The sequence below is a fragment of the Chiloscyllium plagiosum genome, unplaced genomic scaffold (genome assembly GCF_037043375.1).
Source record: "Chiloscyllium plagiosum isolate Xiang-an unplaced genomic scaffold, Cpla_swu_hap1 HiC_scaffold_14, whole genome shotgun sequence".
NCBI lineage: Eukaryota > Metazoa > Chordata > Chondrichthyes > Orectolobiformes > Hemiscylliidae > Chiloscyllium > Chiloscyllium plagiosum.
In genome coordinates, this window is record NW_028270152.1 from 54,872,367 (window position 1) to 54,896,225 (window position 23,859).

The window sequence follows — 23,859 nt, forward strand, 5'->3', positions numbered from 1 at the left end:
TTCAACAGCCGTAGCTGGGTTTTCGATCTGTGTGGGGTTGCTGCTGTGGAGTTGATTTCTTTCTTTCTGTCAGCTGCAGAACGGAGAGAAATGAATAAACAAGGGTCCAAGCTTGCTCATAGTGGGAAAGAGTGAGACAGACAGCAAGAACAAGACCTTCTCAGAAGCCCATATGCTTAAATCACATTACAGACTTGAACTGGTTAAGTGATCTCTATCCACCAGCCAGTAATTAAAACCCAACTGAAGATTCTAATTATATTCCCATTAGTTTGTCTGGAGCAGTAGCTTAAAAATCAAGGACTTCTTGCCCAGGCAATTAACCTTTGAATGGTTTGTCTTTAGCTGCTGAGCACTGCAGGCAGGTTCCTCAATGTCTTGCTGATAGGACACAGGAAGGAAGATTGTTCACAAACCCTAGGAGTGTGCCATTCCCTCCGATGGATTATGTAGACATGCTGTCTACTCACCACACAGTTGGAATATGCAATGCACAGAAATGTACATTTTGACGTACTTGAAATCATTTTCGCCAGTTTCAAAAACTGTGCCCTTTTTCAAAAGGGTCCAATTCCTGCTTCTCAGCAATTAGTTGAAAATTAATATTCAACATATCGATAAGCATGTTTTCACGACCTTACCAACAACAAACATCAAACATGCGAATGCTGCACTCCATTTAAAGTCCGACTAATAAACTTTGCTCCTGCATTTGCAAGTCAGTAACTTCAGTCACGCTGCACATTGCGCAAAACTACCATGTATTCAGATACATCAGTAGTAAGTCAGCTTCATCAATCATTTGAGTCATCCAAGGTTGTAAAAGGCACTTTAGAAATGCAGGCTTTTCTTTCCTCTTGTTCATAACTGTTGTGCTGCAAGTATAACTGGGCCTGTATTAAAACATTTTCATTCCAAGATTTCCAGTTCTCAAATAGTCACAATACTTCACACAAATGTCTTCAACTTGCTCTTCAGTTAATCCCCTGATATTATTCACTTTAATCTATAGCCTAAAGCAATTAATTAACTGGAACTTATTAAAAAAAGAACATATTTAGTTTAAGGCTATAAACAATTAAGTAGGCCTCCCTGAAACAGATCATCAATTAGTCGACACTGTATTAGCATTTTCATCTGCACAATACTTGGTACTGCTCAAATGAAAATGAAAGATCTGAATGTTACGGCCTGACCTTAAAAGCCATTCTATAAAGAAAATCACAAACTTCACAAATAAAACAAAATATTTCATATAAATTCATTAGGATTTCAACTCAGCCTGGCCTTCACATAAAATGTTCGGCAGCATTTCCTCATCTTCTTGCCTCAAATCCAGCAGGAAATGCACCTATGCACATGCCCTAGACCACATGAATCAAACTGCCAGCTCCGAGTGACTGCGTTGTGGACATCTCAGGAGACTGACAATTTAAGGGATTAAACCCTGACCAATTTCTGGGAACGAAGCCGGACTGATTTGAGGGGACAGTCTAAGAGAATTTTAGTGATAATGCCTATTATACACGGTACATTTTAAATTGGTTGAGGTAAAACAGAAAGATGGTCTGGACATGTGCGTTTCTGACTTTGTGGGGTGGGGTGGGGAAAGAGACACAGGGGAGCGATTTTGTTAAAATAAAACAGGATGTGGCCAAAGGGAAGCGAAAAAGGTACATTTACAGCAGAAGAGTGGGAGGACTTCACAAAGGAATTCAGGAGCACGCAGGTCCAATATATTCTCCTTCGGGTGAAATGTAGGAGCAACAAGCCCTGAGGACACTGAATGACCAGGAACATTCAGGGCTGGATAAAAAAAGAAGAAAAAAAAAAAGAGTATAATAGGTACAAAGGGTGCAAATCATCAGGTTCAGAAAGTGCAGGGTAAATCTTAAGAAAACAATTAGAAAAGCAAAGGGGGGGATGAGGAAAAAAACACCGGTGAGCAAGATCGGGGAAAATCCCAAGGTATTCTACAAGTTTTTTTAAGGGGAAAAGGATAACCAGGGCAATAGGAGGGCCCATTAGGAATCAGGGGGACAATCTGCGCGTGGAGCTGGAGGACATTAGTAGAGTGTTAAATGAGTATTTCACAACTGTTTTGAGTTGGGGAGAAGCAAGATGTAGGTGCAGGATTTGCTAGGGTTGGTTCCTTTGGAGCAGAGAAGGTTGAAGGGGAACCTTACAGAGACAAATAAGATTAGGAGGGGCATAGACAGAATGGATAGAAAGCAGCTGTGCTTCTTAGTTAGAGGGTCAAATAAGGGAGCATACTTTTAAAGGTGAATGGCAAGGGATCTGAAGAAAAGAATTTTCACCCAGAGTGTGCTGGGGGTTGGGGGCGTGGGTCTGGAATGCACTGAAGATAGTCTGAACCTTGACAAACTACTTGGACTGCACTTTTAATTTGTAGCATTCATAGCTATGGGCCATAGAAGTTAGGAGTACTGGAGATTTACAGAGTTGATGGGGCTGAAGGCTCTCTTCTGCGCTGTATGATTCCATGATCCACTTTAGATTCTGAACACTCCTTCCAGTTTAATCTGTGATTTATTTGTACTTCTTTCAATAGAGTCAATTGTATTTCTTGCTCATAATGCACTCAGCTGTACACTGGGGAGATCAAACACACCATCTGAATGACTGCTTTGCGGAACAAAGCTTGAACCTAAGCTTCTGGCTGCCTGTCATTTTAATTCTTCACCCACTCCCACTCTGGCCTCTGCCTCCTGCACTATTTCAATAGAGCTCAACATTAGTTCAAAGAACAGCATCTCTCCTGACTTAGATTAATCATTTTCCAGCTGAATGGACCCAACACAGAGTTCAACAATTTCAGATCATAACCTCAGCTCTGTTTCTCGCATGCAGCAGCTACTGTTCGTCCCAGTCACAAGTCAGCCTTTCATTTATTTCTTTTGCTATTCACTTATCATCTCCTTTTACCTTCCAACATCACTGTCTCTTCTACCACAGACCTGCTGTTCATGGGTTCTTGCATTGTGCCCTGTCCTTACCCACAACCATCACAAACCCATCTCCCCATGTCCCCTCTCCAGTTTCTTCCGTCTTGCTCCATCGCAAGCTTTCTCCAGCGATGTCCTAGAAAAGGAGATAACTGAGCTCCAATCACCACGACCATCTTTCTGTGGACTAGGAATGACTCCAACCAGTGGAGAGATTCCACCGCCCCCCATTTGCACTGACTCAATACAGTTTTCCTAGAAGTCCTTGGTATCACACTTTGTCAGAAGCTGCTTTGATGTCAATGGCAGGGACCCTCACCTCACTAAGTTCTTTTGTCCCTATTTGGACCAAAGTAACGAGTGGTCTGATTGAAACCCCGGTTTCCAAAGTCTCTCTTTTACACTGATCTGCTGGACATCCTATCAATCAAGGAAGAGCAGAATTATGGAGTCTCTTCCTCCAGAGAGCCGTTTCCTTGAGCACCACCAATCACGACTGGATGTGGCAGGACAGCAGATTGGTTGTGGAGTCACTTAGCTCTTCCCATCGCTTGCTGCTTGGCGCACAAGTAATCCCGTTTAGTAGCTTTACCAGGTTGACACTTCAGTTTGAGGGATGCCTGGTGCTGCTCCTGGCATGCCTTCCCGTACACTTCTTTGAACCAATATTGATCCCCTAGCCTGATGGTAAATGATAGAATGGGGAATATGCTGGGCCATGAGGCTGCAGACCGTTTGAAGCACACTTCTGCTGATGATGGTTCACAGAGTCTCATGAATGCCCATTCTTGAGATGCTTGACCTTTCTGAAGTCTATCCCAGTAAGCACGGTGATAGTGCCACACATGGAATGGGAAGACAGGACTTGTTTCCATAATGACTGCACAGTAATCACTCTTACTGATGCTAATGGATAGATTCCAATCAGTCTGACTGCTGCAGATGCATGAGATGAGTTAAATTTTTCCCAATGTTGATTCTCTCATTACCCGTTCAGTCCCAGGATAGAAGCTATGTCCGTCAAGACTCAACCATTGATCAGTTGTGTTGCTGTGGAGACACTTGATGGTGGACATTCAAATCCACCCCACCCCACCCCAGTACATTCAGAGCTCTTGCCATCCTCAATGCTTCCTCCAAGTCCTGTCCAACATGGAGAAGTACAGATTAATCAGCTAAGTGTGATAACCAACAGGATGCTTTACTGCCCATGTTTGACCTGATGCAATGAAACTTCATGTGGTCCAGAGCAAATGTTGACTTCCCCCCCAGGGCAACTCCCTCCAGACTGCATACAAATGTGCCAGTGTGACAGGACATACTCAAGAGATAGTGATGGTGTTGTCTGCAGCATTGCATGGAAGGTACCAGTGAGTATGACTGTAACAGGTTACTAATCTCCAAAATTTGGCATGAGTCCCCAGATGATGGAGCACTTTGCAGGACTGACAGAGCAGAGTTTGCCATCGTTGCCCAGTTGCCAGTTTCATTCTTTCTTTGAGAATTTTAGTGGTTGATACAACTGAATGGCTTGCTTGGCCATTGCTATGTCCCCATGCTCACTCCTTGCAGCTCCCTCTGGTCTCCAACACTGCAGTTGGATGGCTTAGAAGGAAGCATTCTGTTAAAATTCCACTTTGTGTCAGTTGGTTCTCATCAATAACTCTTCAATTTAACTCTGGTTGAAACTCTTTTGGGATGCAGATCGAATCCAGAGGCACAAAGTCCAAGCATCTTGCTTGGCCCAGAGGTGGGTTTCCAATCCCAGACCCTCTCCAAGATTAAACATTGCTCCTTTCAAACCACCCCTCATCCTCAACCACATCCTGCGCAAACAGATTTCTCCAGAGCTCTGCTATTCCCTTGTCTCCTCTTCCAAACAAAATCCATCTCAGCCTTAAATACATATCATTGATTACCTCCACCAGTTACCGAGCAAACTCTCAATTTCTCCTTCGTGCACAAAAAAGCGGCAACTGTGGTCTTGTACAATCTGCTCAATCCTATATCCCAATCCATGTCTTACAGAATCCAAGTGATTTTGCACCCATCAATCGCACAGCCAGGGTTGTGCGCTCTGCATTAGTCAGGTTGGATTAACTATTGCCTTTTTACTCTGATCTTCAAAAAACCCCCTCAAAATCCAAATCCCATTTGATATCTCCTGCTGTCACGTCCTCTATCTTGATCCCCGAGTCTGACTGTAACTTGTTCACTTCAAGCCATGTGAGTGCTGGCTCCCCCATGTGGTGGAGATTGTCACTACAACGTCTATCACATATCGATATCATTTACTTATTGTGTGTCTCGTTCACAAATACATATGCAAACATTTCAAACACGTACCACTTTTGAGGTTTGTATGCTTCTGCCTATTGGAGACAGCAAGCAAAAGGTGGAGACAGAGACAAGCAAAACATGGCTGTTAAAAAATGCTAGTCATTGTAACACATCTGAAATTGAGAAATATCACCAACTATTTTAACTGTTCCAAGGTTTGCTTTTAATCGAAATAGAAATATGCAAATGCCAGAATGGGAGGCATATCTGCATTCTGACGATTTCAAAAATATTCAACCAACTAATTAGCAGTAAGGAGAGGCGAAAGATGTCTACAAATTCTCGAGCAAGCTGGTCTGCGCAGGATCAAAGGGTACAGCTGGGGACTCCATCCTATCTGGAAGCATCACAGTGGCATGGAAATTGCTGCTCTCAAGACCACAAGACCCTACAGAGAGTAGTGAACACAGGCCAGTCCATCACGCAAACCGGCCAGTCCATCACGCAAACCGGCCTTCCATCTGTTCACTCAGTCCATACTTCCTGCTGCCTCGGACAAGCGACCAACATAATCAAGAGTCCCTCCCACCTGATTATACTCTCTTCCGTCGGATAGAAGATATAAAAGTTTCAATACACGTATGAACAGATTCAAGAACAGCTTCTTCCCTGCTCTTATTAGACTTCTGAACAGACCCCTCAAATGTTAATTCTGATCTTTCACTCTGCACCTGTAACACTGTACTTCTGCACTCTGTTCTGCTACCCGGAGGCATTTCTCTCTTCCTCCTGCATCTCACTCCCTCTGGGCTTCTTTTTCCTTTCACTACTCTCTGCTCCACAGGCACAAGTCATTTGCATCAATATTTTTAACCGTCAATAAGAGCAGATGGAGGGAATTAATTGACTTCAAACCAGGGTATTTCACTGAAAAGTGATCATTACCATTGACAAAAATCCTCTCTCAGCCAGATGCTCAATGACTGCCGGCTGAACAACTTATTAAATTTCATTCACAACCAAAGTTACAAGAATGCAATTGACACACTGGCATTTCTCACACTCATTGAGAATAACATGACCACCTCAAACACTCAAAATTAATTATATTTCAAAACTTTAAATTAATATTGATAATTATATGGAAAAAAAAGTCTTGTGAAGCATACATATTAAGAATATTCTGGATGACTGATGATCCATCTTCAGGCATATGCCCAGACTGCAGCATCCAAATTTCCCTCCCCTCTCCTATCAGCGTTCCAAAAAGACCACTCCCTCCGCGACTCCCTCGTCAGGTCCACACCCCCCACCAACCCAACCTCCATTCCCGGCACCTTCCCCTGCAACCGCAAGAAATGCAAAACTTGCGCCCACAGCTCCCCCCAAGGCATCCTTCCATATCCGTCACAAATTCACCTGCACCGCCACACACATCATTTACTGCATCCGCTCACCAGATGTGGCCTCCTCTACATTGGGGAGACAGGCCGCCTACTTGCAGAACGTTTCAGAGAACACCTCTGAGACACCCGCACCAACCAACCCAACCACCACGTGGCTGAACATTTTAACTCCCCCGCCCACTCTGCCAAGGACATGCAGGTCCTTGGCCCCCTCCATCGCCAGACCATGGCAACACGACGCCTAGAGGAAGAGCGCCTCTTCTTCCGGTTAGGAACCCTCCAACCACAAGGGATGAATGCAGATTTCTCCACCTTCCTCATTTCCCCTCCCCCCACATTTTCTCAGTCCCAACCCTTGGACTCAGCACTGCCTTCTTGACCTGCAATCTTCTTCCCGACCTCTCCGCCCCCAACCCCTCTCTGGCCTATCACCCTCACCTTAACCTCCTTCCACCTATTGCATTCCCAATGCTCCTCCCCCAAGTCCTTCCTCCCTACCTTTTATCTTAGCCTGCTTGGCACACCTTCCTCATTCCTGAAGAAGGGCTTATGCCCGAAACATCGATTGTCCTGCTCCTTGGATGCTGCCTGACCTGCTGCGCTTTTCCAGCAACACATTTTCAGCTCTGATCTCCAGCATCTGCAGTCCTCACTCTCTCCTAGCATCCAAATTTTGCTCATTTATTTGACTTACATTAGAACTCAAATCAAATTATCTAATTAAGGTGAGTATTAATGCTAGAAATTTACCAGTTAATTAATGTGCCAATGCAAATCCCAAAACATTTCAGACATCATGACTCTGCTTCTCTTATAAAAACTGATAATAATTCTGTCCAGATTGTACAGATCAACAGGACCTGATCCATTAGAACATCTACTTCACACACCTGAGACAGTTCCCTCTAATCGTGTCTTCTCAGATTAAAGCCGCAAGCTCCAGCTTATAATGGCTACAACACACAAACTGATACAAACAGTGAACACGCTCCGTTAGGTTGGCAGAAGCGCTACATGCTTAAAAGCTTGCCTGCAGTCTCCTGAAGACTCCAGTTCTCAGGTTTCCAAAGCCGTAGAAACAAGTTGGGCTTAGAACATTTCCTTCCAATTCCACGTAGGGAGTTTGCGCAATTTCCCAATCAAATTCTTGCTGATCTTCGTCTTCTTCAGTGTCAACAGATTGTCCTGCAACAAAATTGAAAGGGTATTTCATCTACTCTGTTCTAAAAGGCTGTACAGAGTTGGAAAACAATATTAGAAGCTCAGCTCAACAGCTACAATTTTCATGAACATTTTGAACGAAGAGCGTATTTCAACTTGTACGATAGGTTAGCAAGTGCTCTGAACACAGAGAACATAGAACATAGAACAATACAGCACAGAACAGGCCCTTCGGCCCACGATGTTGTGCCGAACATTTGTCCTAGCTTAAGCACCCATCCATGTACCTATCCAATTGCCGCTTAAAAGGTCACCAAAGATTCTGACTCTACCACTCCCACAGGCAGCGCATTCCATGCCCCCACCACTCTCTGGGTAAAGAACCCACCCCTGACGTCTCCCCTATACCTTCCATCCTTCACCTTAAATTTATGTCCCCTTGTTGCACCCGGGGAAAAAGTTTCTGACTGTCTACTCTATCTATTCCTCTGATCATCTTATAAACCTCTATCAAGTCACCCCTCATCCTTTGCCGTTCCAACGAGAAAAGGCCTAGCACTCTCAACCTATCCTCGTACGACATATTCTCCATTCCAGACAACATCCTGGTAAATCTTCTCTGCACCCTCTCCAAAGCTTCCACATCTTTCCTAAAGTGAGGCGACCAGAACTGCACACAGTACTCCAAATGTGGCCTAAGCAAAGTATATAGTCTCAGCAAGATTGTAAATGGACAATGCAATTATAAATTCAAGCATTCACTCTAGATCCATCTTGAGAATTATTATCGCATTTTGAGCAACAAACAAAATAAACTGATCTTGGAGAGGATTCAGCACAGATTCATCAGGTACCTTACTTTAAAGTGGCACTTAGGGAGGACAGGTTGTACAAAGTTGGCTTGGATTACCTTAAGTTTAGAAGTCCACATGGTGATTGCAACAGAGTAGTTAAAATGCTGAAAGCATTTGAGGGGGATAGAAAGAAACCATTTTCTCGGTGAGCTGAATGCAGAACAAGAACAGTAACCAAGATTTTCTGATCAGGGTCAGAAACCTTATTTAAGCACCTGATTTCACAACAAAAAAAAACACTTATCTTTGGTTAATTTCTCAGGCAGCAGCCTCCGATCATGAACTAGTGGAGACCTGTCCAGGAATGGTCAAACTTATTTCCAAACAGGGGAACATGGTTAAGTGTGGCATACTCCTCAGTCTGAATGCTCTGCAGCCACTTTAACAGCTGCTGAGAAAAAGTAAGTGTTTCAGCCAAATGTGGAATTAGGGTGCCAGGTGGGAGAGAGGTTACGGTGGTTACAGAAGGGCAAAGAGTTGGGTCAATGGTGAGGTAGAGTTCAGTTTAACGATTAAATGGTAATACTTACCAATGAGTTTGAAAAGGCTCTAAGCCTCTAACATTTTCTGAGTAACTATTTAATCTTAAGGTGAGTTAGAACCCTCCGAAATAGGACTCAAACTCAGGATTACAGGACTTTTACTGAAGGTTCCAGACATCGGATAATTGCTTCAAGGAAACTTCAAATTCCCAGCCTTACTGCATGGGACTTCCATGTGATCCTGACACATTCCAATCCAGGCTACAGAAACAATTCACTTGTCATCAGCATTTCTGGGCAATAATCTGACAAGGGGAGCCCGGGTGTGGGGGAGTTAAATCAGGAAGCATCTTTTTTTAAACAAAAGGTCTGTTGTCCTAGTGCCCGTAGCCTTTTGTTATTTAAATAGAAAATAAAATGTGTTTCCTGATTTAATCCCTGATATCTCAGTCACCAATTTTTAAATACAAATCAGTCATCTCAAATCCAATAAAGGACATTAGTTCCTTAAAGGAACAAACACAAACTATGACTCTACTTAGATGCATCACCCCAGTAGATCCCAGAGGACAAAGGCCCAACTAACTTAGCTACAGATGTCACACATTAAATAACACACAAGTCAAGAGAATCAATCAATATTTTGACCTATTGACAACCTTCCAATCTCATCCCTTGGCAATAAAAAACTTTGAGGCTGGTGAAAGGACATTTCAATAATTACCCAGCACTCTCAAACAACCAGCAATATTTGTGCCCTTGGTCACCGAGTTAATCAAACAGCTTTTCGAATGGTGTACTTGAAACAGCAAATGGGGATGGAGACAGGGAAGTGGAGGTCCACTTCTAACAGCAAACACACCTATCTCTTCCAGCAATGGCTTTGCAGATCTTGAACCTTTCGGTGCCAGAAGCACAGTCAGCATATCCAACCCCTCAAAGTATTCTTCAGGCGTCTCTTTCGGAACCTTTATTGTAAAACTTCCTGCAAACAGAAACACACAGAACCTAACATAAGGGGCACAAGTTTTTTGGCATCAAGTAATACATCAAAATTCACCTCTATTATAGTAACCAAAGCATTCGGTTTCCCATCATTGCCTCTGTGTCTTTTACATTGAGTCATTTCTTCTTTCGATCAGGATTTCGAGTGTCCAGCGCTCAAAAACACAATGCAAGCTATCTGCCAGTTTCTAATTACAAAAGCACCGAAAATATTGCCAATGTCTGAAGTAACAAAATGACTTATCGCGTTTCAATATTAATTGAGAAGTGCAAGCAAAGAGAATAAAAAGACGGGTTGTTCAAGGAGAGGGTGTCTCTGGTAAAAAGTTTAGTACACCCGGGAACCTCTCAGAATTGCAAGAAGCACTAACAATCTCGAAATTCAAATCATCTTCAGTTCCAAGGATGAGTATGTCCATGGTGTAATTTCATGATTGTCTTGTAAAACATTAAACATATAAAACACAAGGATCAGGAACTTTCTTTACCAATTTAATGGTGTTTCTAAATTTAGGTTAATATTCGACCATCTTCGCACTTTCCTGTATCTAATTAGATTTGATCTTTGATTCTAAAATCAAAATTTAAAAGAAGAATACAATCATATCTGTTGTGGTCATTACTAAAACAGCAACTCCATTTAAACAATTAAAAAGTTGCTAACTCCTTAAAATACCACTAAATAGTAATATACCATAATACTTTCTTCAAGTCGAGGCAAATCATTAAATTATCCAGTAGAAGTAAGATGTAACTCATATCTGCACCTGTACTTTGATCTAACACATGTTGATACTGCTGATATGGAGTTAAACTCAGCTTTCAATGAGTAAGATGGATTGACAGCAAGAATAAGGAACAGACAGACAATTCAAAACAGGACATCAAGATCACAAAGGACAGAGAAAATGAATGATCATTTAACATACCAAAGATCATACAAAAACATTCATTTATGTCTTAAACATAACAAAATGCTTCAAGATTTCATTAGGAGCATTGAGAGTGTAATATTCAACAACAAGCCACTACTAAATAATCAAAACTTTGACTAAAACGAAGTAGGCCCAAAAGGAGAATCTTCAAGGAAGCCACAGATGTAGAGAGAAGCACAGAACATAGAACATAGAACATAGAACAATACAGCACAGAACAGGCCCTTCGGCCCACGATGTTGTGCCGAACTTCTAACCTAGATTAAGTACCCAGATGTTTAAGAATTCAAAACCTTACAGCCAAAGTGGCTGAAGACATGGCCATCAATCACCATGATTGAAAACAGGGATGCACAAGGTGACAGAATTGGAAACACATGGAGATTGAAGATTTGAGTGGCCAGAAGAGGTTACAGACAGCACAAGAGGAAAGGATATGGGAGATATTTGATACTTATGATGACGACCTGAAAATGGAAACGTTGCCAGTTCAGTCGACAGTGTCCATCCGAAGTACAGAGGTGACAGGATACAGTGTTACCTGAGCACGAGTTTATGGAAAGCAGAGAACAATCAAGGAGAGCAGTGTAACAGTCATGTCTGAAAGGAACAAAAACCTAGACGAGGGCCTCAGTTGCAATGAGCTGAGGCAGGGTCCAAGTCACACAATGTCACAGAGAAAAAGGTAGGCTATTTTGGTGATGGAGTGGATGTGTGAGCAGAAGCTCACCGAGAGGTCAAACACAACACCAAGACAGCGACGAGCCTGACTCAATTCTGTATATTCAGCAGAATCATTCCAAACACATTGCTGTTACAGCAACATGGCTGACCATCATGTCAAATATAGCCGGTGAATGTACACGTCAGTCGACGGATGTATTTCTGGAAAAAGGATATAGTCAGTTTCAAATACAAGACTTTATCTCGTACCTGGTAAATATTCCAGGTTGGACAACAAAACCTGCGAATTCTCATGAAGATCATCACACATTACTTTCATTAGGGTGGAAAGACATTGCATAAAAAGGTGCTTGACTAAAGGTGCTCAGAAAGAAGTGGATCGAAAGAATGCATCAGGCAAGGTGAATAACACTTAGTTGAAAAAGTGGACAGAGGTTGCTTTCTTAGGCCAATTCTGCAACGTCCTTGAGGTTAGTGCATCAGTGATAATTAGCGCCAAATTAGATGGTGCTGTGGAATTGCAACAGCAGCAGAGTTCAGAGTACATTTCATAACACGAGAGACAGGCAGAGGGAGACAGACGCAAAGAAACAGAGACAGAGAGACCGGTATGTGTGTATTGAGGACAGAGACAGAAACCCCAACTCAAATTCATTGTGGAGCAAAGATAATGCATGGTTTTGTCAATCTCATTCGAGGTCCAAAGGCCAACGTTCAGAAGAGGAGATAAAATTGTGGAAGTCAGCACACCTTTGGAGGTGGATGGTTAGATACAGTACTTCAATCGAGTGATTCTTAGTATCTTTACCCAAGTCATTATCAATGAGCTGTGTATTCCTAACATTAGACAGCAGCACGTCACTATTTGCTCATGCACTTTTGACACCAGCTACAGGAAAGTAATCAAGGCTCAGAGACAGTGTGTGCCAGGAAAACTGGCCAACTAACTGTACACAGGGCAGAGTCATTTCTGTCTGAACTGTTGAAGAGAGAACATGATCATGATCAGTACGAAGCAATTAATCTACTGACGACATGAAGGATTTCCGATCCATGGGTGGACATCCACGGTAGGGTCAGCAGCCAACATTTTAGGGATTTGAGCCCTGATGCAGAAACGGCCAGGTGCAGCTCAAACCCAGTGCTAACAGCTACATAGCCCCTTTAAGTTGCGAGGATTTAAAAAAATATATAAACACAGCTTAACTGGCTCAGTTTGTATGAATCTTTTCTGAAATAAACCTAAAAGAAGGTTGGAGCTTTATATGATGTCAAAAAATGGGATATAAAAGGAGGAAATCAAGTGTTTGCCCAGAATAACCCAGAATATCACAAGAAAGTAATATGCAGGATAAATCTGAAAAACTCTCAGATACAACAGTCGATACAATAACTATGTAAAAATATCACTGTTGACATGCCCTCTATCAGTTACATCATGGACACATCCAGTGAGAAAGATAATGCTAAGGCACATAAACACATGCTCTGGGCTGATTATTACAAATACTTTAAAACTAACAGCATTAGTACAACTGTTTATCATCCTATAGTCATATTTTGCAGCTTTACAGCCAGTCAAATACAGTTTTCCAAAAGATTAAAGCTAACACAAAGTGATATATGTAACACTGCTACCTGCATCAGCATTGTACAAAGCTGTCTCTCTGCCATCCTCCACTATCTTTCCTGGAAGAGTCAATCTGTTTTCACAAAGAAAGAGTAGATGCTCAAGGTTATAAAAGCCATACAATTGTGTACAACTCATAAATGCCTTTAACCGTAAAAAAAAACACATTAGAGTGATAAATGAGTTTGCAAATTAGAGCACATCGAAATTTAGCACGAGAATTAAAGCTATGTACTCCAAATCCATTTGCCGTCATACTTGCCTTAAGAAGTACGGCTTCGCATAAAATTTGAAGTCCACTCCATCGATGTGCAGATCAACTTCATTAACCTTCGCATATGGGACTTGGATTATGATAGTAAGGAAATTAGGATCTTGACTCAATTCAAAGGCAGGTGTGATCATAATTAATCCAGATAAAATCAGAAAACTGCACAAATCCTGCAAGAAAACACATCAGAAATTAAAGTGAAATACTACAGATTTGAGACAACAATGCAGTGGAGAAACTCAGCAGGCTCCAAAGGGAACACAGTTCCAAAGAGGTCATACCGTCTCAAAACCTTAATTGTTTCTCTCTCCAGATACTGCCAGACATGCTGCGTTTCTCCAGCACATTCAGTTCTAACATTGGAAATTAAGTTGAGAGAAGTTTTCACTCGTGTTCTTGATTGGAATATTGCTGAATCTTGCAGTAAATAAAGACAGGATTCACAACAGTAATTATAAAGTAGAGATGTTAAACAGAAACAGGAAATTTCCAAAGTGAAGATGGATCCAAGCTGAAAAGCCAGAGCAAACAGAGGTTTCGGATTTCCAGCATTCACAGTTCTTTTGGAAACAGAGGTTTTCTCACTTCAAATCAACACATGCAATGCCTTCAGGGGATTTCACCTCTATTCTATCCAAAGTTCGAGAGGTTGAGCAAATAGCGCTGGGCATGCAACCATGCAGAATTTGCCAGTAGTACTGTGCAATATGCCTAATAAGATAGTATCAAGTCACAGCTATGTTGCTTCTGGATTCTCTGTTGCCAGCACACAGCCCACTATGGTGTGCTGTGATCAATCTGTGCAAAGTTAAACTTACCTCATTCAGGGCAACACTGAAGGTAATGCAGAGTGATCCTTCGAGGAGTTTGAACCAGGGGGACATTTAACAAGGTTACACACATTTACACACAGGTGGAGAGTAGAATCAGACATGGCTGTGATGCATCCTCCTCCCCAACACTTACCGTCCAGGGTTTCACACAGGAACCAGATTGTCCCTTTCAGAGGAATCACTTTGCAACATCATCATTCCAAAATGTTCCTTTACTGACTGAATAAATACAGCTAACTCTCTCGCTATAAAGCTATTCTAAGGTTATCTGACAAAATGAATGCAAACCACGTGGAATCTAAAAGTATAATTTGTAGTAATTGAAGAAATAAAATAAAGGCATCAATTCTCAGAGCAAAATCAAAGCAAAGACCAAAGCAGGTCTCTGCAATTAAACAGACAAGCCCAACTCAAGATAGTGATATGGGCAATCTCAGTAACAGTTCATTGCTGTGTTGATGGTCAGTTGCACTGGTGCAGGTGCAGTTAGTCATTTTTAATGCTAAGCCATGATCCCATCTGCACTCGGGAGGTAGACAGAAAAAGACCCCATGACATTATAGGAATAAGAACAACAAATTAACTGTGGTGTCACGGGACATGTTTATCCCTCAATAAATCACTAAGACAGATTATCTGGTCAATTAATCTCCCTGGTGGTTATGGGTCAATGGTATCTACAAGTGGTTACCATCTTTTTCCATAATACACAATGGCTTTACTCGAGATTCTTCACTGGCTGAAATGAGCTTTTTGCTGTTTGGGTCTTGGAAGGTTCTTGATAAATTCAGCTTCGATTGTTAATTATAGGATGATACATTTCAGCAGAAGGCCTTGGAGGTACAGAGCAACCCGAGGGTAAACAGCGACAGACTGATAGTGCTGTACACAGAAGCTAGAAGGATGTAATTGTTAGTCAAAAAACTGTTGAGCTTGTGAACATTGACAAAACTGGTAAACCGACAGCTCTGATTTTTATGTTAGCAAGGCAGAGGCATCAGACATGTGCAAAATAGATTTAACTGATGACCAGAACTGATCAAAAGATTAAAATGCCTTAAAGATGAAGAAAAATAGGGACGTAAGGGAAAGAAAGGAAAACGTGGTCCTGCATAAATTATGTTTACAAAAGAACAGGCACTCATACCAATGGGCCAAATGGTCCCCTTTTGCACTAGAGCAATTGTGTGGCTCTGTGCATTGCAAAAAGAATAAAACTCCAAAAGTTACGGGAGGAGAGGAAACACAAAGATATATTAGAAAAACAATAAATTTCCAGAGTCAGAAAAGATTGGCAAATCCTAAAGCCTGAGGGGACGGAGAATTTTCACATAACTCTCCATAAGCCATTTGTCAAAGGGAGGGCTCATATCTCTTGAAAAGATGAAGGAGTGATTGTATTACTCAGAGTAGTAGGGGCGTGGAATCCACAGCCTGCAACAGTCGTAGACTCACCAACTTTAAGGGCATTTAAATGGTCAATGGATAAACATATGGATGAGAATGGAATAGTGTAGGATAGATGAGATTCAGATTGGTTTTACAGGTTGGCACAACATTGAGGGCCAAAGGGCCTGTACTGAGCTGCAATGTGCAATGTTCTAAAAGAGGCTGAAGGATAGATACAGAGAAAGTGTTTTCAATTGTAGCAAAGATCAGAACAATGAGCCGTAAATATCAAACACACAGTTAAAAATACATTCAATACAGAATTCTGGAGAAACTTCTTTACAGAGTACTGAGAATGCACATCAATTAATCCTTCAAGTCATGAGATGTGAATAGCACAGATTCATTTAAAGAACAGTCAAGGACAGACCGAGAGAAAGAAATGAGGATATACTAATAGAATTTAATGAAGGTTAGTAGACTTATAGAGTAACAGAGTCATACAGCATGGACACAGACCTTTCAGTCCAACTTGTCTATGCTGACCAGGTATTCTAAACTGATCTAGTCGCATTTGCCAGCATTTGGCCCATATGGAGATAATATAGACCAACATTGATCCAATAAGCTGAACGGTTTGTTTCTGTACAAAATGATCAGAGGTTGATTGCACTTTCAATTTTATTCACTTGGACAAGTCAATTCAGATGAATGCCAGAGAAATTTTAAAACTATTTGAGAGAGAGTATGACTGAGTACTTCTATCCATGACAGCAGGCTTGGCTTCTCTCTCAATGAAAAGGAAATCATAATTACAAAACATTTGGAAATAGTAGAGAGAGTTTCAACTACCTTGGTTCATATTGGTACAGGCAGTCACCCTAATAGGTTTGTTTACTGAATGACCCCCTAGTCTATGGCACAAGCGTTATATGTGTACTGTCATTCCCAAAGACAAAATTGTCAATCAAATCTGCTCTGCAAGAGATCTGCCAAGTGTCATTAAGACATTTTGACTGGTGAGCAAATTGTGTCAGCCATAACATAGGATATCTCTAGGGCAAGTGCTTGACTGACAGCTCTCTCCTCAAAGAGAGAAAATGATCTGCTCAGCAACAACTTGTGAATGTTTGACCAATAGAGAAAGCAGCAGGTGAATACTTCATCAGGCAAAGTCCAGCTAAGTTTTCTCTCAGACAGATATTGGTCCAGCTTCAGTATTATTGGAAGACTTTAAAGTGATCAACATCTGATAATTGTGAAACAAGATACACTGCAACACAAGATTGTCTGCTGGGTTAATCTCTCACTAAACAGATATACAGATTAGACCTTAAACCTGCTCTCTGTCAACTAATTCTTCTTTTGTTATTGTGAAAAGGCACAAAGTGTTTCTGTGGCCCTGGTCAGCAAATAGGTTTGACTGTGACAGCACATGTATGCAGGTGCTCAATGTATGCTCAGATTAAGTGCATGTTTATGTAAGTAGACCTCAAATGTGAAGCATGAGAGAAATATCTGTCACAGCTCATTACAGGACTTTGTAGCCTCTCGGCCTATATACATTTGAAGAATAAAGGACAGTTACTGTTGCCTGTGAGAGAAGAGATATTTATCCTTCATTCTACTGGCTTGATGTAGTTTTGAGATGCTAAAAGGTGCAAAGGACAATGGATTAGAATGATTGACAACTACGAAAAATAACATCTCTATCAACGGCAGCAAGTTTCAATCCTCTCACCTCCTAGACATAATGTTAGTGGATTAGATATGCTAAAAATGATTGCTTAACTAAACGTCAACTTACTAAAACAGGACATTTTACACTGTCAGCACGAATATAAACTTATCTCAAGTTACGTTTTGCACCATTAAATGGGTTAAATTTCCAGCTGAACATAGTTCACTCGACATAACAAACAGCAAGACATATTGGTTCCATTTTTGACACTTGTATTGAACTTTCTGGAACATTTTTTGATAGCCCCATTTACACTGAATCACAGAGTTTCACCCCACATTAATGAATGTTTGATCAAGTACAGAACCTCCCTCAGGGAAACATGGTCTGTGGGAAAACAATAGAATTTACACTACAGAGTCCCTCATAAATTCAACTTTCTTGTGAATGTTATTATTCATTTTGAGACTTGGTAGGTGAAAAGATAACTTTAACTGAACATATTATGACCAACTGGGGTAGTGTGCTGGAAATCAAGCCCACCAGTCACAAAATTGAAACATTTCATAAAGCTATGCAAAATTCACCAATTTATCTGTGTTAGATCCAGGTTAATCTGTACTCAACAAGAATTACTATCCGTAACAAATAGATTCTAGCTACATCAGTTATGATAATATCTAACTGTATTTCTTTATAAAACCGCCTACAATCATGCAGCCAGACAAAATAAAAAGGATGCTGTGGGTGGAGAGAAAGACTGGGATGGCATTTTAGTGGTCCCTGTCCACAGAGTTTACTGAGATGATCCTTTTTTGTCAGGACTTGCTGCTCATCAATTTTCCTTCTCCAAGTGGCACTTAAATGCACGTTGCACAGAGCAACTGGCTCAGAATTTTAAAAAGTCTGACTTATTACCTATTACTTACAAGCCGCAACTAATACGGAGAAATAAACTCGCTTTCTTCAGGCTTGTTCTTTCTTGCCTGCAGAAAGGACAGCTCCTCCCATTATGGAGGTCAATGGCTTCAGAACAGATTCACACCCATACGTTCTTCAGCTACCTGGGGGCTAACCTCAGTTATTGGCAGACGGAAGGCCTTTGTCATCAATGAACACCTGACCAAACAGCTACTTGTTGCCAGCTGAATCTCCCTTCTGAGCCAACCCCAGGCTTCAGCTCAAGTTCAACAACTTCTCCCTCTGCTTGAATAAACAGCAGCATAAAAAGCCCTTCAATAAATGTCAGGTAACTTGCTTTTTTATTTAAAAAAAAGTGTTGTCACAGTTCAGTCTACAGTCACAAATACAGAAGACGTAAAAAGATACCGTCTTTACAATTGAATGCTTTTGACATCAAAAGTTGGACGAAAAGAATTCGGTTATTTCAGGACCAGAAGATTGCCATTTCAATTAAAACTCTCAGCTCACATAAGAGAGACGGGACAGGCAGACAAGTACTAATTCTGAATTTCAAAACCTTGTTGTATTTTGTGTTATGTAGTTCCAGGGAGTAAAAATTGTAAGACTTGGACAGTTTTTCTGATGCAATCTCAACAAATAGCGTTTTAGCTCCACTTTTTTTGAAGCCAAGTCAGGTGATCATGGTTCTCTTTTCAGCCCCTATGTCAAATTCATTAATCATCACCAGCTCTGTTTTGAATAGTTTGTTTGCATTACTAAATTGGACAGAACAACATTCTTTTACGGAAAAAGAAAGAGCCTTCAAGTTGAAGTCATGTCAATCCTCGTATTGCAAAGTAAATCGAGTCAATATTCTCTTTTTTGTCTCCACTCACTCAGTGGCAAAGCCTATGAGGCAAGATACCTGGAAAAATCACAAGAAAACCTTGCAACTCAAGAGCAGAAGTAAGATTGATCAATTCATTAGTCAACAGTGAAGACTGTCCAAGATTACAAAGGGATCTTGATCAAGTGGGCCAATAGGCTGAGGAGGGAGTTAAGCTGGAGGGTTCAGAAAAGATTTGCCAGGAATGTTTGAGTTATAAGGAGAGGTTTGGATCGGCTGGGACTGTTTTCACCGGAGCATAGAAGGTTGAGGGGTGACCTTATACAGGTTTATAATATCATGGGGGTCATAGTTACAGTGAATAGCAAGGGCCTTTTCGCTGAGGCAGGGGAGTTCAAAACTAGGGGCATATTTTTAAAGTGAGAGGAGGACAATTTAAAAAGGGACCTGAGGGACAACTTTCTCACAGAAAGTGGTTCATATATGTAATGAACTGCCAGAGGAAATGGTAGATGCAGGCTTAGTTAGGTTTAAAATACGGATACTGAACAACCTCAATTATCCAAACGAGACGAGCAGGGAGTCTTTTATTCAGATAACTGAGAGTTTGAATAACGGATTGTTCAGATAATATTTAGCGTTTTTACAGGACCTTGAGATCTTGTTCAGATAATTGATATTGTTCTGTACATGAATAGGTAAGGTTGAGAGGGAAATGGGCCACACACAGCAAGTGGGACTAGTTTCGTTTGGGAAACTTGGTCGGCAGGGGCAGTTTGACAGAAGGATCAGCTTCTGTGCTGTATTACTCGACGACTATATACAGGGGAATCTCGATTATCCGAATACTAATTATCCAAAAATCGGATTATCCGAAGGAGATCTCGAGGTCCCGATAGAAACATTACATCAAAGACATGCTTCCAACAGTGATCGCGTTGCTTACAGTGAGTAAACAAGCACCGTCTCCAAATGACTGACCTCCCACCCTCTCTCTCTGTCCCCACACTTTCTCTGGGGTTCTACAGCAGGGTGCACCCTAAACCTCCACTCCCCATCCCCAGATAATCTGGCCAACATTGTCCTGTTCAGGGCAAAGGCGGAACCTGTCAAAGAGTTGCAGTAAAAATTTGTGTGTGGGGCTGTGACTGTGTGTGCACACGCTATTTGGAAACTTAGCCCACACAGGCAGCTGCAGCAGTCTTTCTGTTAGTGTCCAGTCCAGCTGCCCCGGAGAGGGGGCGAGTGTGTACGAAGTTGGGGGGTGGGCAGGGGCAGTGTTGGAGGTGGGGGGGGGGGCGGTGTTTGACAGTGTTGGGGGCAGTGGAGACGGTGTTGGGGGCGGGAGGGAGAGGGGCAGTGTTAGATGGTATTGGGGGCTGGGGGCAGTGTTAAATGGTGTTGGGGGCTGGGGGCAGTGTAACACGGTGTTGGGGGTGGGTGTTAGACGGCAGGCAGGCTGCGTTGAGGGCGGGGGAGCTGCACAGCGTTGGGGGCGGGCCTGGGAGCAGGGGGGACAGTGTTAGACTGGTTTGAGGGCGGGGGAGGTGTTAGACGGTGTTGGGGGTGGCAGGGACAGTGTTAGACGGCAGGGGATAATTTTGAGGGCGGGGGAGGTGTTGCAGGGTTGGGCGGGGCCTCACATGCTGTGTGCTTCTGCAGTCTCCTGATCGGGGAGCAGGCTTCAAAAACTCCGAACCCCAGAGGAAAGGCATTTAATCTATCAACCAAATAATCGATCATCCGAACGAAATATTGCCTGCCCATCACATTCAGATAATCGAGGTTCCCCTGTAATCAATTGGGTCAAAAGACATCAATCTCTGCCATATTCTGAGGGCTCAATGTCTGCTGACACAGTCACTTTGAAAAGTTCAGATTTCAACTAATATTGATTAGAACATCTCAAATAGAGGATCTGTGGTAGAATCAACAGGGAATTCTTGGACAGTAACAAGGCAAACCCCTTGAGACAAAGGCTGAACTCAAAGCAACTGTTCATGTCAAGTCACATTTGTTATTCGTCAGTGATGTTCCTCATTCAACTGGACACAAACTAGGCATCAGCACAATGTGAAGAAGAACAAGAGGTCTTGCAATGTTCCGGAGAATACTCATTGCCAACCAATTAAAAACTTAAACGCTTCAGAAAATCAACATGGTAGAGACTCCAAGGTCAGAGGCTGATTACACTGCGGAGAATAGCTCATGTCCCAACTCCAGAGCCTCTCCACAAGACACAAGCCAATGTATGTGCAGAACATTCTCTACTCACAATAACAAAACACAAAGAAGGGGGAGATGATAGCCTTGAGGTATCATGGACTGTTAATCAGGAGACCCAGGAAATATTCTGGGGACCCCGGTTCAAATCTCAACATGGCAGATGATGGAAGTTGAATTTCAGGTTTTTAAAAATCTGAAATAGAGATTATTACTATGATCATGAATCCATTGTTGGAAAAATCTATCCAGTTAATTAATGTCCTTTAGGGAAGAAACTGCCTTTCAAACCTGGCCTGGCCTACAAAGGACTCCAGACCCACAGCAATGTGGTTGACTCTTACATACCCTCTGGACAATTTGGAATGGGCGATAAATGTTGCCTAGCTAGCAACGCTCTTATCCCTTTTCAAAGAAAGTCTGCTTGCCTGGTACCTCATCCCTAGCTAAACAGTATGCTGCTAGTAGATTAGATTCCCCTCAAGTGTGGAAACAGGCCCTTTGGCCCAACCAGTCCATACCGACCCTCTGAAGAGTAACCCACCCAGACCCGTTTTCCTCTGACTAATGCACCAGCACTCTGTGCAATTTAACATGGCCAATTCACCTGACCTGCACATCTTTGGACTGTGGGAGGAAACTGGAGCACCCAGAAGGAAACCCACGCAGACACTGGGAGAATGTGCAAACTCCACACACGCAGTCGCCCAAGGCTGGCATCGAACCTGGGTCCCTGGCGTTGTGAGGCAGCAGTGCCAACCACTGAGCCATGGTGCCACCCCTAGTAGTAGAGGCTTTGGGAGGCAATTCCATGTGGATTAAGCAGTAGGTGGGGAAAAAATTAGCTATAATCCCTGAAACACAAAACCTCACGTTTTCAAAGAGGGGAGATTATAGAAGCAGGGAGGTGAAAGGTCATGGAGGGATTTCAACGCCAAGTTGTGAATGTATAAATCAAAACCACTGTTTGAACAGCAGCTAATGTGTGTCAATGATCATGTAGGGAGTGGATGGAAGGCAATAAATGCATACCAGGACACAAGAGTTTTGCGTAGACTCATGTTTTTGGGGTGGGAGTGAAGCCTGGAGTGCGACACAACTCTGAATCAAAGAAGCTACAGAGACTGCCAATTGCGGCAGTGGCCTGAAAACATCCGCTTTTGTCTTCCTGATGTTTAACCAAATTAAAGTTCAGCCCATTCAGGACTGCTGTCAAACTATCAGACTGACAATACAGAGAGAAAATGCAGTGCTAAAGGTGGGCAGGAGGTCAAGCTGCGGGGGTTATCAGCACCCGTGTAGTATCTGGTGCCGTTAATAAAACTCACGCACTCAATCTTGTGAAGTCAACAAGGCGAAGTACTTGTGTCTAAAGCTTGCCATGATAGTCAGTGAACAAAAACTCCACAATAAATCGATTGTAGGTTAATCATCTGACCCCACCACACAACAGGTCTGACTCAAGTTAATGACTTCTCCGGTAGATAAAGCTGGGATAAAACCACTCAAGTCAGCAGTATTTCCAAGAGCAATACCTTTTTCTTCCAACAACACAGAAACACCTCTTCACTTTGATTATGAAAGGCACAGCATAATTTAAACCCATTACTGCTCAATCCTTTGCAACACCTCAACACTCGATAACAGGACTCACTGCTTCCCACTGACAGGATCATCACACAGATGTCACGTACAATTTATCTCAAGCAGAGCAGCTCCTCTCGGTGGCTGCTCTCAAAGCATCTCATCCAAACTAACAGCAGTCAGATACCATCACACTTCCCCTGAGAATCCACCAAGTTTCCATCTGAAATGGAGAGGAAAAACCTGCCAGAGGGCAGCAATTAAACAGTCTGGCAGAGGACTGATTGGACACACAATTAATTACACTTGCCGTTATTTATTGCTGGCCACAAACGTCTAATGATCCTAACTGCCTTAGCCAGGCTGCAGAGCCACACTGAGCTAGTTAAAAGGCTGGAAACACTTCAGTTTTATTGGGTGGTTGCCAAAAAGCCTCATTTTAACAAAGGAAGCCATGAAGATACCAGTCAGCTCTGAAAGTGCAGTGATTGATCACAGAAATAAATCCCAGTGACATCCAATTTTTCTTTCCTGAATTTGAAAACCAAGTTTAATGACGTCTCCACCTGAAAAAATGAAAGATTGCCTTTTGTAAAAACCAAGTGAACCCAATGTGGAAAATGGACAAGGAATAACTAGCTGACCCACTGCAATACAATCATCATTATCCCCACACACATCAGACAATTCGCACTGATGCTGCACTGTCAACACATTTAAAAAAA

The 23,859-nt window shown here is 42.2% G+C and overlaps 1 protein-coding gene across 2 annotated transcripts in view; it reads right to left on the minus strand.

Annotated features, from left to right (window-relative positions):
- shq1 (SHQ1, H/ACA ribonucleoprotein assembly factor) overlaps nt 1-23,859 on the minus strand; it is a 141,110-nt gene that overhangs the window by 92,256 nt on the left and 24,995 nt on the right. For both annotated transcript variants that reach the window (XM_087994454.1, XM_043708353.2), the window contains 4 exons: nt 13,666-13,844; nt 13,412-13,476; nt 10,012-10,134; nt 7,683-7,837 (listed from right to left, as the gene is read on the minus strand). In XM_087994454.1, the coding sequence (XP_087850580.1) occupies nt 7,683-7,837; nt 10,012-10,134; nt 13,412-13,476; nt 13,666-13,808 (486 nt within the window). In that variant the 5' untranslated portion in view covers nt 13,809-13,844. The remainder of the gene's footprint in view (nt 1-7,682; nt 7,838-10,011; nt 10,135-13,411; nt 13,477-13,665; nt 13,845-23,859) is intronic.